The 12,236-nt window shown below is 37.8% G+C and overlaps 1 protein-coding gene and 1 pseudogene across 1 annotated transcript; one reads left to right on the top strand and one right to left on the bottom strand.

Annotated features, from left to right (window-relative positions):
• Positions 1-1,079: 1,079 nt before the first annotated feature.
• On the top strand, positions 1,080-3,008 carry LOC116926818 (annotated as a pseudogene).
• Positions 3,009-9,853: 6,845 nt separating this feature from the next.
• On the bottom strand, positions 9,854-12,236 carry LOC116924399. The gene is made up of 6 exons (XM_045175980.1): positions 11,777-12,236; positions 11,492-11,714; positions 11,028-11,156; positions 10,783-10,972; positions 10,629-10,717; positions 9,854-10,577 (listed from the first exon to the last, which is right to left on the bottom strand). Exons 1-6 carry the CDS (start codon positions 12,050-12,052, stop codon positions 10,348-10,350), a joined length of 1,137 nt encoding a protein of 378 aa, XP_045031915.1. The 5' UTR covers positions 12,053-12,236; the 3' UTR covers positions 9,854-10,347.

Below are 12,236 nucleotides of genomic sequence, written 5' to 3'. Positions count from 1 at the left end.
AGCATCACAGACGACAAGGAGCTTTCTCCCCTTGATTTTCTTAGCAAGAATGCCATCAGTGCGAAACTTGGCCGCGCTCTTGAATTCGTCAAACTTCAATACAAACACATCACTTAATTGGAATCGGAGCTGATAAATGCCAAGCTTGCTTTTGCCAACGCTGCAATCTGACAATTTAATTCCCAACAAACTTCCATACTTACATTTTTTATATCAGTGTGCTCAATCATTTGTATGAGCGATTCGTAGTGCAAAAGGAACAGCAAAATAAAAATAATAGAATGAAAATAATACAAGTCTATGCAAGTTTTAAATTATTTTAAAATTGTACTAAACTGATAATTATTAAATTATAAAACACAACTGTTGGGCATCCCCAGCAGCAAAAATTTCACCAGTATTTCACAATATTTTTATTCAGCAAACAAATATAGTTGAGATAAGTGTGAAAGGGATAGCAGAATGGTCAGAGACTCCAACTACGACAAGGAATACCCGGGTTCGAATCGTAATGCGGAATAATAATCCTTCGCTAATAATGTATTATTTAGAGTCAAAAGAAGACCTGTTGGATGTTCTTAGAATGTCCGACGGCATCTTCCCGGCAGGTTTTGTAATATTCAGTCGATACCCAAGGGACATCCAGTTCGGATATCAGGCAGTTCCACGGATGTCCATAGGATATCCCCCTTATCCGTGTTGGATAAACTGTGGATGTTCGTGGGACTGACCTGTGCTATGTGGGTCACCAGCTGATCGTGTTTCCCTGGAAAAGATGAAGCAAATCCTGGACTCCAATGCTGGTGGGCCAGTGCGGCCATCCGTGCGGCAGAGAGATAGTACCGTTTTCGTCCGGCTGAACAACCTTGCTGACTTCGATCGTTCCAAAAACATCTTGGAGTCGAAACAAAACCCAGATCGTAATAATATGTTTTCATCTATTTCTCGGTCATCTAAGCTATACCCCGCTGTTGCTTTGTTCGTAGACCTTAGCCTGCTTCCTGGTCTAAAAAACGAGCAGATTTTTAGGAACCAGGCTTTTAAAGGAGAAATCGACTCCGTCACCAAAATTTTCAAAAATGTCAGGAACTAACAAAGGCGACGTAAAAATCTTTTTAACAATCATGATACCAGAGAGTATGCCTTGTTGGCAGGTGAGGTTAGATTTTTTTAACAGTACTATTCGTGATGTTAAAGTGTTGCTGGACAGATAGGTTCGGCGTTGTTTCAATTACCAAGGCTGCGGTCACGATCAGGCATCTTGTCGCTACTCCTCCCCTCGCTGTGGTAAATGTGCTGAGTCTCACCGCACTAGAGATTGTACCGGTGACGTGAAAAATTGCGCCAATCGCGCGGGGGCCCATAAGACAGGCGACAGATTTTGCAATGTGCAAATGAAAGCAGTGGCTAGATACCTGATCAGACTAGAGCGTAACTAACGATTTGTAGCCCCTTTAACTTAAGTACTCCGTCCCCTTCTACTCCCGCTTCAAAGTACTTTAAATGCATGCAGGTGAATTGACGCCCTGCCAAGGTGGCAGCTGCGTCTCTAGCAGAAATTGTTTTAGAAAATAACCTGGACATCATTCTCATACAGGAACCTCACGCTCGCAACTTCGATTCCCCTATTCTTGTTGACATTCCGCCTGGCTATGTAGCGTTTCACTCTCTTGATCAAGATCATGCTTACGGTGCCGTAATTTTGGTCCGTCTCTCACTTGCTGTCTCTTGTCATGCCGTTTCCCGTAGGTCACTTTACCACGTTGCGGTAGTAGACCTTCATTCTTGTGGAAAGACGTTCCCCTTCATTTCAATGTACGTCTGACCTTCATGTCATGATTCGTCTTCCGTTTATCGCTCTTTACTTACTCTCCTAACCGTGATCGAGTTTGATTCGAACGCAGTCTGTGGAACAGCGTCTATACAGAAAGGAAAGGTATGGAACTTGAGGAGATCCTTTTAGTGAACAAATTTAATGTCCTAAATCGCAACCGCAATGAACTTGTGTTTTACCGAGTGGCACCTCATTATTTGACATAACGTTAGACACGACGATATTGTGCCCTCTCGCTGGTTTTTTTCCACCATCCTGTCTCTGTCCGACCACCCGTTCATCTACTTTGATATTTCGAGCTCCACCCCATCTGGCTCTGTCACCGACTCTACCACACATTACTCAACTAGACCTTTTCATCTCCGGTCTCATGTTTCTAGGGGGTCGTCCCATACCCCTTTTGCTACACTTGACACCTCGAAGTCTGTTGATTCATCCATTTCAGAGATTGTTTCCCTCACCTTGTGCTCAGTTCGCAAAGACAAAAAAGGGATAGAATCATCTCTTACGAGACTTATGCCGTGGTGGAACAAGAAGCTGTGCGCTCTGCGTTATAAAACCAGGTCGGCTTTTAAACTATGGTCGGTCTTGAAAACGCGTGAATTTCGTGACAGATACTTTTGTTGCAAAGTGAACTATCAAAGAGAACTACGCCGTGCTAACAGTCCAGTAGCCGCCTTGCCAAAAATTTTGCGCGTCCAATTCATCCGGCGGTAAAAGTCTATTTTACCCGACCAAAGTATACTTAATATTTTTACTTAACTAACTTAACTTAACTTAATCTTATTTAACTTAACTTATAATTATACTACTGAAGAAACTAAACGGGACGGAGCCCGAGCAAAGCGAGGAAAATAGGGGATTTGGGTGGGTAAAGTAAAGTATAGTATAATAAAGTAATAATTTAGTAAAGTAAAGTGAATGAAAATATGAGTGAGTGAGTAAAGTGAGGAAAATAGGGGATTTGGGTGGGTAAGGTAAAGTATATTATAATAAAGTAATAATTTAGTAAAGTAAATTGAATGAAAATATATAAATTATACATAATAACTTTATTTAACTAAACTATCTTAACTTAAACTTAATAAACTTAACTTTTAATTTTACTAGAAAAGATACTAAAAGGGGACGAAGCCCGAATAAATCGAGAAAAATAAGGGATTTCGATTGGTAAAGTAAATTATATCATAGTATAGTAATATACTATATTAGTAAAGTACAGTGAATGAAAGTATATATAGTTTACTTTATAATTTTAATTTACTAACTTAACTTAACTAAAACTAAAAATACTAAATTTAAAATTAAACTACTAAAGAAACTAAGCGAACGAAGAAGACAGGAAATTTGTTTAGGTATATTAAGTACCGTTAAAATAAAATATTTACCAATATTAGTTATCCGTATTAAAAAATGAAAACTACACACCATCAAGTCTAACAACCAAATGACAGGGCGTTATATTAATTTTGTTTTTTCCCACCCGATAGGAGAGCCTCTTGCGGGTGTGTAGTTTTCCTCCATACCTGTAAATCGCTAGATGGCAGTCCCACGGAGTAGAAAATCTTTCTTTTATATATTTCTATTTTTTTTTTATTATTTACAAAAATGACAATGCCGATTTCAATTACTTCTGCTAATTATGTTTCAGTCATATAAGAAAAGTAAAGTAATAATACATTTAAAAATTCAGAAAGACATCGGTCCAAAAAAAACAATTAATGACTGAATTAAAAACTACACTTGTAGATAAAATAATTAAGTTAGAAAATGAATTAAATGAATCAAATGAATGCAAGGAAGAATATAAGGTAATTTATTACTATAGTTGCAAAACAATATATTTATATATAATAATCTGATTACAGAAGGAGAGTGAACGTTATAAAACTCTATATGAGGAAAGTGAAAATAATTTGGCAAGTCTTATTATTTTATTTCATATACAATATCACAATTATTTACTTAGTCAATAATATTTAATATAGATAGAACAAGTAACAATGTTACAAAATGAAAAAAATGTTCTCCTCGAGAAATTAGAAGAAAAGGAAAAAGGTAAAAAAAAAATTATACGACAAAAATTTCTAAAGTTTTTACAATTTTTTTGTGACTTAATAGAAATCAAAGAATTAAAGGAAAAACAACTGCAAATAGATTTCATTATAATTACTGATATAGAGATGAACAATAATATTGTCACGTGGTCAATGACCACGTTATGTGATCCGGTATGGAATGCTACCGGACGTGTGACGTCAGTGTTTCCCCCCCATATATAGTCCCCCGTGGTCGTGTATCAGTGAGCAGTCTTAGTCTTGTGAACCGTCAATACAACATACTGTTACATGGTGGAGATGCAGAACCTCTGGTAAGTCTCTTTTTTTGGTTGTGTTTCTGTTCGATTCTGTGCTGCGGAGGCGGTGGCTGTCAGGGACCCCTGAGAGTCGACGACCCAACTGGTCTTAGCACCTTAAATTGTTGGGGTACGGGGTCACGGCTCCGACCGTAGGGCAATCGGGGGAAGCATAACGAAGGAGAGACGCCGGGGGGAAAACGGTGGAAAGGGCTAAGGCGGGGCAGACGGGTACATTGAGGGAACGTGGATAGCGGAAACCGTGAGCCGAAGTATTCGGCAAGAATCGGGGCAGTGAACCGTGAGCCGAAGAGTTCGGCAAGAAGCGGAGAAGTGACCGTGAGCCGAAGAGTTCGGCAAGAAGCGGAGAAGTAACCGTGAGCCGAAGTGTTCGGCAAGAATCGGGGAAGTAAACCGTGAGCCGAAGTTTACGGCAAGAATCGGGGAAGTGAACCGTGAGCCGAAGAGTTCGGCAAGAAGCGGAGAAGTAACCGTGAGCCGAAGTTTACGGCAAGAATCGGGGAAGTGAACCGTGAGCCGAAGAGTTCGGCAAGAAGCGGAGAAGTAACCGTGAGCCGAAGTGTTCGGCAAGAATCGGGGAAGTAAACCGTGAGCCGAAGTTTATGGCAAGAATCGGGGAAGTGAACCGTGAGCCGAAGAGTTCGGCAAGAAGCGGAGAAGTAACCGTGAGCCGAAGTTTACGGCAAGAATCGGGGAAGTGAACCGTGAGCCGAAGAGTTCGGCAAGAAGCGGAGAAGTAACCGTGAGCCGAAGTGTTCGGCAAGAATCGGGGAAGTAAACCGTGAGCCGAAGTTTACGGCAAGAAGCGGGGAAGTGAACCGGGAGCCGAAAAGTTCGGCAAGAAACAAGCGGTGCGAGGATTGCGGGAAGTAGATGATAGGAGAGGAGGACGTAAGGAGCGGGGAGAGAATCCGAGACGCTCGGGGACGGTTCGTGACACGGGGTAGTTGGGGGATACCCGAGATCGGGAGTGCATCCCAGGGGCGGGCGAGGACGCGCAGTCGACCGCTGAGGGAAAGCGGAACGGAAGAGCGAGAAGAAATAGAGGAAGGGGCTAACGAACCCCAACAGGGGCAGCGACCGGCATCCGTTCGACAGGAGTATCATCTCACATTCAGTGAGGAGGAAACTGAGCGGTGGGAGGACGCCGAAGAGGAAGAAGGATCGGGAGAACACGAAGAAGAGCAGCCAGAGTGGGATTTCACGGATTTGAGAAGAAGATCATCGAATATCAGTAGCTACATCCGGGGATTCAGAGCAGCTCAACAGCAAGTGGGCGCAAGGCACGCGATGGCCGCACAGATAAAATTCCAATCCCCACCCACCTTCGGGGGGAAGGACGGGGAAGACGTCGTGCAGTGGATGCATCGATACGAAAGAATCGGGAGATATAATCGATGGGGAGATGAAGAACTTCGCGACCACGTGGAGCTGTCGCTGTCCGGGGCAGCGCAGAAGTGGTACTCATACAAAGAGGCCGCGGGACAACTAGCAGCCGAATGGGAGGATGTTGCAGGACCGCCAATTGTACCAGGAGTTAAAACACAGCTGTTGGAGCAATTCAAGCCAGTCAATCAGAATCGATTCAATGAAGCGAAACTGAGAGAACGCAAACAAGGAATCGAAGAATCCACGATCGAGTATTTTTACGACATCCTGGATTTATGCCGCAGAGTAGACCCGAATATGTCCGAAGCTACGAAATTGGCGCACCTATGGAGAGGACTCAAGCCAAGTTTACTAGAGAAACTCTGGAGTTTGAAACCCAACTCATGTGACGAATTCCTTCAAGAAATTAAGCGGTATCAGGAAATGACTTCCCGAGCAAGACACGAGGAATGGGCGATGGGCGTGGTCGGAAAACAAACACCAACGGCGGAAAGTGAGAGAATGGATCGATTAGAAAAAATGCTAGAGGGACTGATGGGAGCCGTTGCATTGAGGAACGCATCAGGGGCAGCCGCACAGCAAGGAGAAAGAGCGGAGAGTCAACAGTATCGGTCGGATAACCGATCGATACTGAAATGGACTTCGGATGGGGAACCTATCTGCAGCAGATGTAAGACGGAGGGACACATCGGGAGAGAGTGTCCAACAAGAACAAACGGTCAGGGAGGCCTGAGGGGTCGGACGCCGAACGGACAGGTCGTATGCTACGGGTGTGAAGGGATAGGACACATACGTCGCGACTGCCCGAGCTACCAGCGAGAAGGAGACGTTAATAGGGCCGACCTTCGGGAACGCCTACGGATAGTGGAGGAGTTCGAAGAAGAAGAAGCTAAGAAGCGACGTGCACGGCGGTGGAGTACCGCCGAAAAAAAAAGGATGATGTTTTTTTTTTGTGGGGGTGTCATGTGGCCTATATCATGTACCAATGTTCCCGGTTTTCTTTCGGTATATCTTTTTTTGTAATGTTTGTTTTTTTTAGTAATGCATTCGGGGACGAATGCAGCTAGAGGGGGGATGTCACGTGGTCAATGACCACGTTATGTGATCCGGTATGGAATGCTACCGGACGTGTGACGTCAGTGTTTCCCCCCCATATATAGTCCCCCGTGGTCGTGTATCAGTGAGCAGTCTTAGTCTTGTGAACCGTCAATACAACATACTGTTACAATATGATAATTTACACAGTAGAAGAACACAATGAGGATTCAGAGGACGAACAAGACCTGAATATAGTTAACACTGACTTAAAGGTATATCTATATAAAAAACAAAAACTCCATGGGTTAAACACTATATAAAAATTCATTTTAAGTTCTAAGAAGTAGATAACATGTAAATAATTCTTTATAACAACTATCTATAAACTATATACATTAAGTTAAAACTATACACTGCACGATTAAAATATATCTTAACTTATTACACAACTTTAAAACAATTCACATTTCATAAAATACTTATAATAATTTTGTTTGTTTAGAAGTTTCCAGACGTAGCAACATTTACAATACCAGCTAAAATAAAAACTCTTCTGGAAACAAAAGTGCAAAACATTAAACCAGAAGATTGGACGTTGGATACACTGAAAAATTCTGGATATACATTGTATAGATTCCTCAGTGAATTGATGAAATCATCATTTACTGAGGAATATCTAAAAAGTAATATATATATATGTATAAAATTATCAACTAATAACAATATAATCTGAAAATCACAATTTAGCACACAAGAAATCTGGCAAAGGTGGAAAGACTGGTAATGTAAAGCGGGAACCCATGGATCCTAAAATAATAGAAGAAATAGTCGGTAGTAACAAAAAAATTATGATTTTGATCAATATCATTAATTAACATTTTTAAATTTTGATTAGATTACACTACACAAACATGGAAGGACCTCAAAGATACAACACCGCAACTAATGCGCCAGGCCATCTCAAAGTACTTAGGCCAATTCTTAAATAACATGGGAAAAAAATTAAAGAAATAAATATTTAACTATTTCTTATATGACAAACATGAATGACTACAAATTTATTACAATACAATAGCCATAATTATGAACCAGGGGTCTATGACTATTTGGGATCTGCCCCGCGCCCCACGGAACCGTTACCAACCGCTTGAAAAGTAGCTACCCGAGTTGCAACCAAACGGCAATTTTTCGGGTAGTTCGGTGTGTAATCGGGGCCAATCCCTAATGACCATGCCAACATGTAGATAATAAAATAAACCAATTTCGCAACATTGATAGTTTTCATATATTAATCATTTTAAAAAATGTCTAAAAAAAATTCACTGGTCCAAAATATTAAAAAATGGCTCTTCCCTAGCAAGACAAGTTTATTAAAATACTAACAGTTGTATTTTTTTCCATGTTCAATTACCTGTCAATGTTGCTAACTTAAATATAGTGTTTTGCTGTAGGTTGGTATCGATTCCTGTTGATTCTGGGGAACTCCGTTTTCAGTACTTCAAACTACGTTGGTAAACTTTTGTTATACTCTGATTAAGATTTCACATGATCATGTTATAATGCATGTTTTGGTATTCAGATGTTTTCTTGCAGCATGGGAGAACTTTTTATATAGTTGTTTTGGAACCGTGACACTAATATCTGCAGAAACTGTGCACAGCTTTTTGGAATTGTTATTCTGGCATAAAATTTAATCGCATCATCTGAGAGTTACGATTCAAGGTGACAAAATAATTTTTATATTATGTTGATTATAAAAGAAATAGGTCGTGAGCTCACTATATATATATTAGTGAACTACTCTGATGAATGATACAATACAGGTTATTTCCTGAATAAATATAGAACCACGGCTTCTTCATTTATATTGTTTCATTATGTGTAGGTGCTGGCATGCTATCCAAGGCAAACTCAGGGCTAAACACTAATCGAGGTAAGTTTTTTATAACACTTTGTTATTTAGAACTTGTGTGTGATTGTAAGATATAGTATTTAGTGTATATTTACAAATTTATTATAGCCCCAACACAATAGCTTCATGTCATGCACTCCATATTTAGAAAGATCTACTATGGCATGTCTGTTGTGCTTGGGTTAGTTGTCACCGATAAAGATTACAGGCTAACTGATGAAGTTAAAATTGTGGAATGTACAATCAAATATGAATGTAGATTTCACTACTAAATTTTTAGTTTTTGGCTATGGGCTACAATTTAAATATCTATATGGTGGATATTCTGTTGATGATTGTATCTATTAATGAAATAGTTCTAAGTTATACGTATTTCATTTTGTATTTATTACTTATAAAATTTAAACTAATGAATTATTTGTTAATTGTTACATTTCTTGTTTGGGACAAATTATAAATAATCTCAGAAAACATTTGTTTTTGCAGCGCTGCAGTCTTCAGACGCTCTCCGAGTTTGGTATGGTCATCCCTTATTGTTATTAGTTAAAAGTGAATAATTGTCTAGAATTTAAGTCATCACTTAGTGTATTCGTTTATTCTTGTCCAAATACAACTCGTGTGACAATATGCGAGGCAAAGGGAAAACATGGGGCCGTATGGTGTGGCTCAGGTAAACCCCCTTTCACTGTCCCCATTCCCATGGGTACGCGCAATCCCCCCAGCCCGACCCCCCTTCTGGCTGGCTCGGGCAGCGCGTCAGATCCGTAAAACTCAAAACTTTGTACGCGTTTTACGGACACTCCCGCTCATTTGCACACCCTAAACCCTATATTAAAAATGATCAGCGTAAAAAGACCTACAACCCTGTATTAATCGTTTTTGGATTAGAGAAAACTTGTCTTGCTAGGGAAGAGCCTAAATTACATCAAAGCATCCTTTGTGCACAGTAGTATGCATAGTATATTATGGAAAACACCCTGCGACGACCATAAAATGCGGAACGAGGACTGCAGAATACATTTGCATAGTCGGAACAACTAATATCATCAACAATTATAGAACAATTAATAAATTTGTCAACATATTAATAATTTTACAGTAATACAACAGTAATACAAACAACAGTAATACCTTAAAGATGTCAAAAAAACCAATCCACTGGTCCAAAAAATTAAAACTTACTATAGCCAATTTAGAAACAGAAAACGAAGCATTAAAATTAGCACTAGCGGAATCAAATGGAACCATAAAATATGTTGAAGAAGAAACTAAAAAATTAGAAACGGTAATAATTATTAATAACATCACATATATTTAACTTCATACTATTTTTCCATTTCTGGTTTAGAAATTAACAATAGCATTAGGACAAGAAGAAACAAAATCAACTAGCCCGGATCTCAAAACAACTTTCCAAAACCTATCAATATTAACCGATGTAAATATAACTATTACTATAATAAAACTTTCTATTACTAGTTACAAGGAAAACCACAAACTTTAGGAACTAATATCAAAAACAATAATCGACGCAACTGAAAACTCAATTAAAACAGAAGAAAACACCACACATCACCAAATTTGCTCCACCCCATTAAACAACACGGTAATAAATTATACTTTTAAATCGACACTCTAACACTTTTAAAAAACTATTTCATAGGCATCTAACTTTACATTCAGTGTAGACTCCCCAAACTTAAACTTCTCCACAGACATAGTTGACGAGACCCCTATTCCTAATCAATTTTGTTTTTCCGAATAATAAATATTAATATAAATTTTTTGTAAAATAAGTTAAATAAAGTAAAGTATGTTTTCCTTACAAGCACTCTTTAAACGTTTTGTTTCAGTTACATCTGTAGTAGAATCATCAGAATACAATTTAGCTGCATATTGCATAAATAACTTAAAGCCATCTTTTCCTTTCCATTTGGTACGCAGCATAAAGGTTGCTAAAGAACCAGCAAACATTTTTTTGCTTCTGTTTGTATTTGGAAGACTTTTTTTAGCTAAATTCCACAATCCTGAAAAAACAATAACTTATTACTAATCAGACTAAATATAAATTGATTTACCCTCTATTTGGTTGGTATGTGCTCCATTTTCTGGATCTTTAAAATGCAAGCTATGATTAACTTTCAGATGAATGTAGTTATTGTGTTCCCTAATTTAACAACAAAAATTATTAATAATAAAACATACATCAAATAAATATAAGTAAAAACTAACTCTATTTTGTCATATGCTTTCCAGCAATCAGATATAATGATAGAACCAGGTAGAATCCATTCTTTGATTACATCCAATAATGTATTTGCCGATCTATCACTCACTGCTACAAGAAAACATTTTCCAGATATTCTTTCTACTCCTCCAAAAACCCATACTCCCTCTACCCTTTTGCCTCGATTATATTTTCCTATAAAAACATTAAATTACAATAACTAAAATCACTACAGCATCTGACAAATTACTTTTGCCAAATTTCGATTCGTCTATTTCTACCGTAATACCAAAGCCACCAATCTTTTCAGAATTGTTAATTACTACATCTTCCGAAACTTCACGGCAAAAATTGTACCAATCAATGGGAGTTCCATGAGCTAAGAAAAAAAAATTAACAAATAGTATAGTATAGTATCGTATCATATCGTATAGTATAATATAGTACAGTGTAGTACAGTATAGTATAGTATAGTGTAGTATAACATAGTATAGTAAGTTATAGTACAGTACAGTACAGTATAGTATAGTACAGTACAGTACAGTACAGTACAGTACAGTATAGTACAGTAAAGTACAGTATAGTATAGTAAAGTACAGTATGTTACAGTATAGTACAGTAAAAAATAACATTACAGTAAAATCATATTAAGTAAAACATAGTTAACACACTAAATTAAAAAATAGTTACCTACTTAAAACAACAATAACATACCTAAATCCAGATCATTTTCCACATACTTCTGAGAAATTTCACTCCACCAATAATACGTTAGTGTTAAGATCTCATGAATCGTTAGATGAGATTTGTGAAACCAAGAATATCTTCTAATAGTAAATTTTTTAGAACACAACTTTGTTTTGTTAGTACTACCATTAACTCCAATTCTATTATTACATTTCAGTTGGCAACCATCAATGACAGTAGTAGAAGGAATCTATTAATAAATGTAAATAATACAACTAATATCTTAGTACATAGCTTATTGTAAATAATTACCAATGTTAGTTGCCCAGAACACTGAAGACAATACGAAGACACACTGGTATCAATAAATCCAATTTCCACTAAGTATCTGTACAAATCCATTGGAGTAAGCACAGAACAAATCATTGTTATGGTAAAAGATGTCCAACACAGTTCATCAAATGGTATTTGTGATTTTGAAATAGATTTCCTTTTTTTGCATTTGAAATAAAACTTTTCAAGCATTTCACTATTACTCTTAATAATATCACTTGAGGAACTCATGAAAATAGATACATTAGTAGCCATACCTGAATCAATACTAATATTAAGTAACAACACACACCTAAATATTAATTAATTAAGTACAGTAAAAAAAATTCTAACTTAATTATCAAAGACCTACAATACTTAACTAAACAATACTTTTTAAAATGTCGTAATACTAATAAAGTAAATACTACAATCACTTTATCAACTTAATAACCAATTG

This window comes from Daphnia magna, linkage group LG7 (genome assembly GCF_020631705.1).
Source record: "Daphnia magna isolate NIES linkage group LG7, ASM2063170v1.1, whole genome shotgun sequence".
Taxonomy (NCBI): Eukaryota; Metazoa; Arthropoda; class Branchiopoda; order Diplostraca; family Daphniidae; genus Daphnia; species Daphnia magna.
This window is presented reverse-complemented; position numbering and strand designations above follow the sequence as displayed.

Bases quoted from the DNA above. Each gene is read 5' to 3' on its own strand.
- LOC116924399 (XM_045175980.1), bottom strand. From the start codon at position 12,052: ATGGCTACTAATGTATCTATTTTCATGAGTTCCTCAAGTGATATTATT. The intron at 11,715-11,776 runs GTAATTATTTAC...ATTTATTAATAG, and splicing joins GTTCTGGGCAACTAACATTG to ATTCCTTCTACTACTGTCAT. The intron at 10,973-11,027 runs GTAATTTGTCAG...ATGTTTTTATAG, and splicing joins CGAATCGAAATTTGGCAAAA to GAAAATATAATCGAGGCAAA.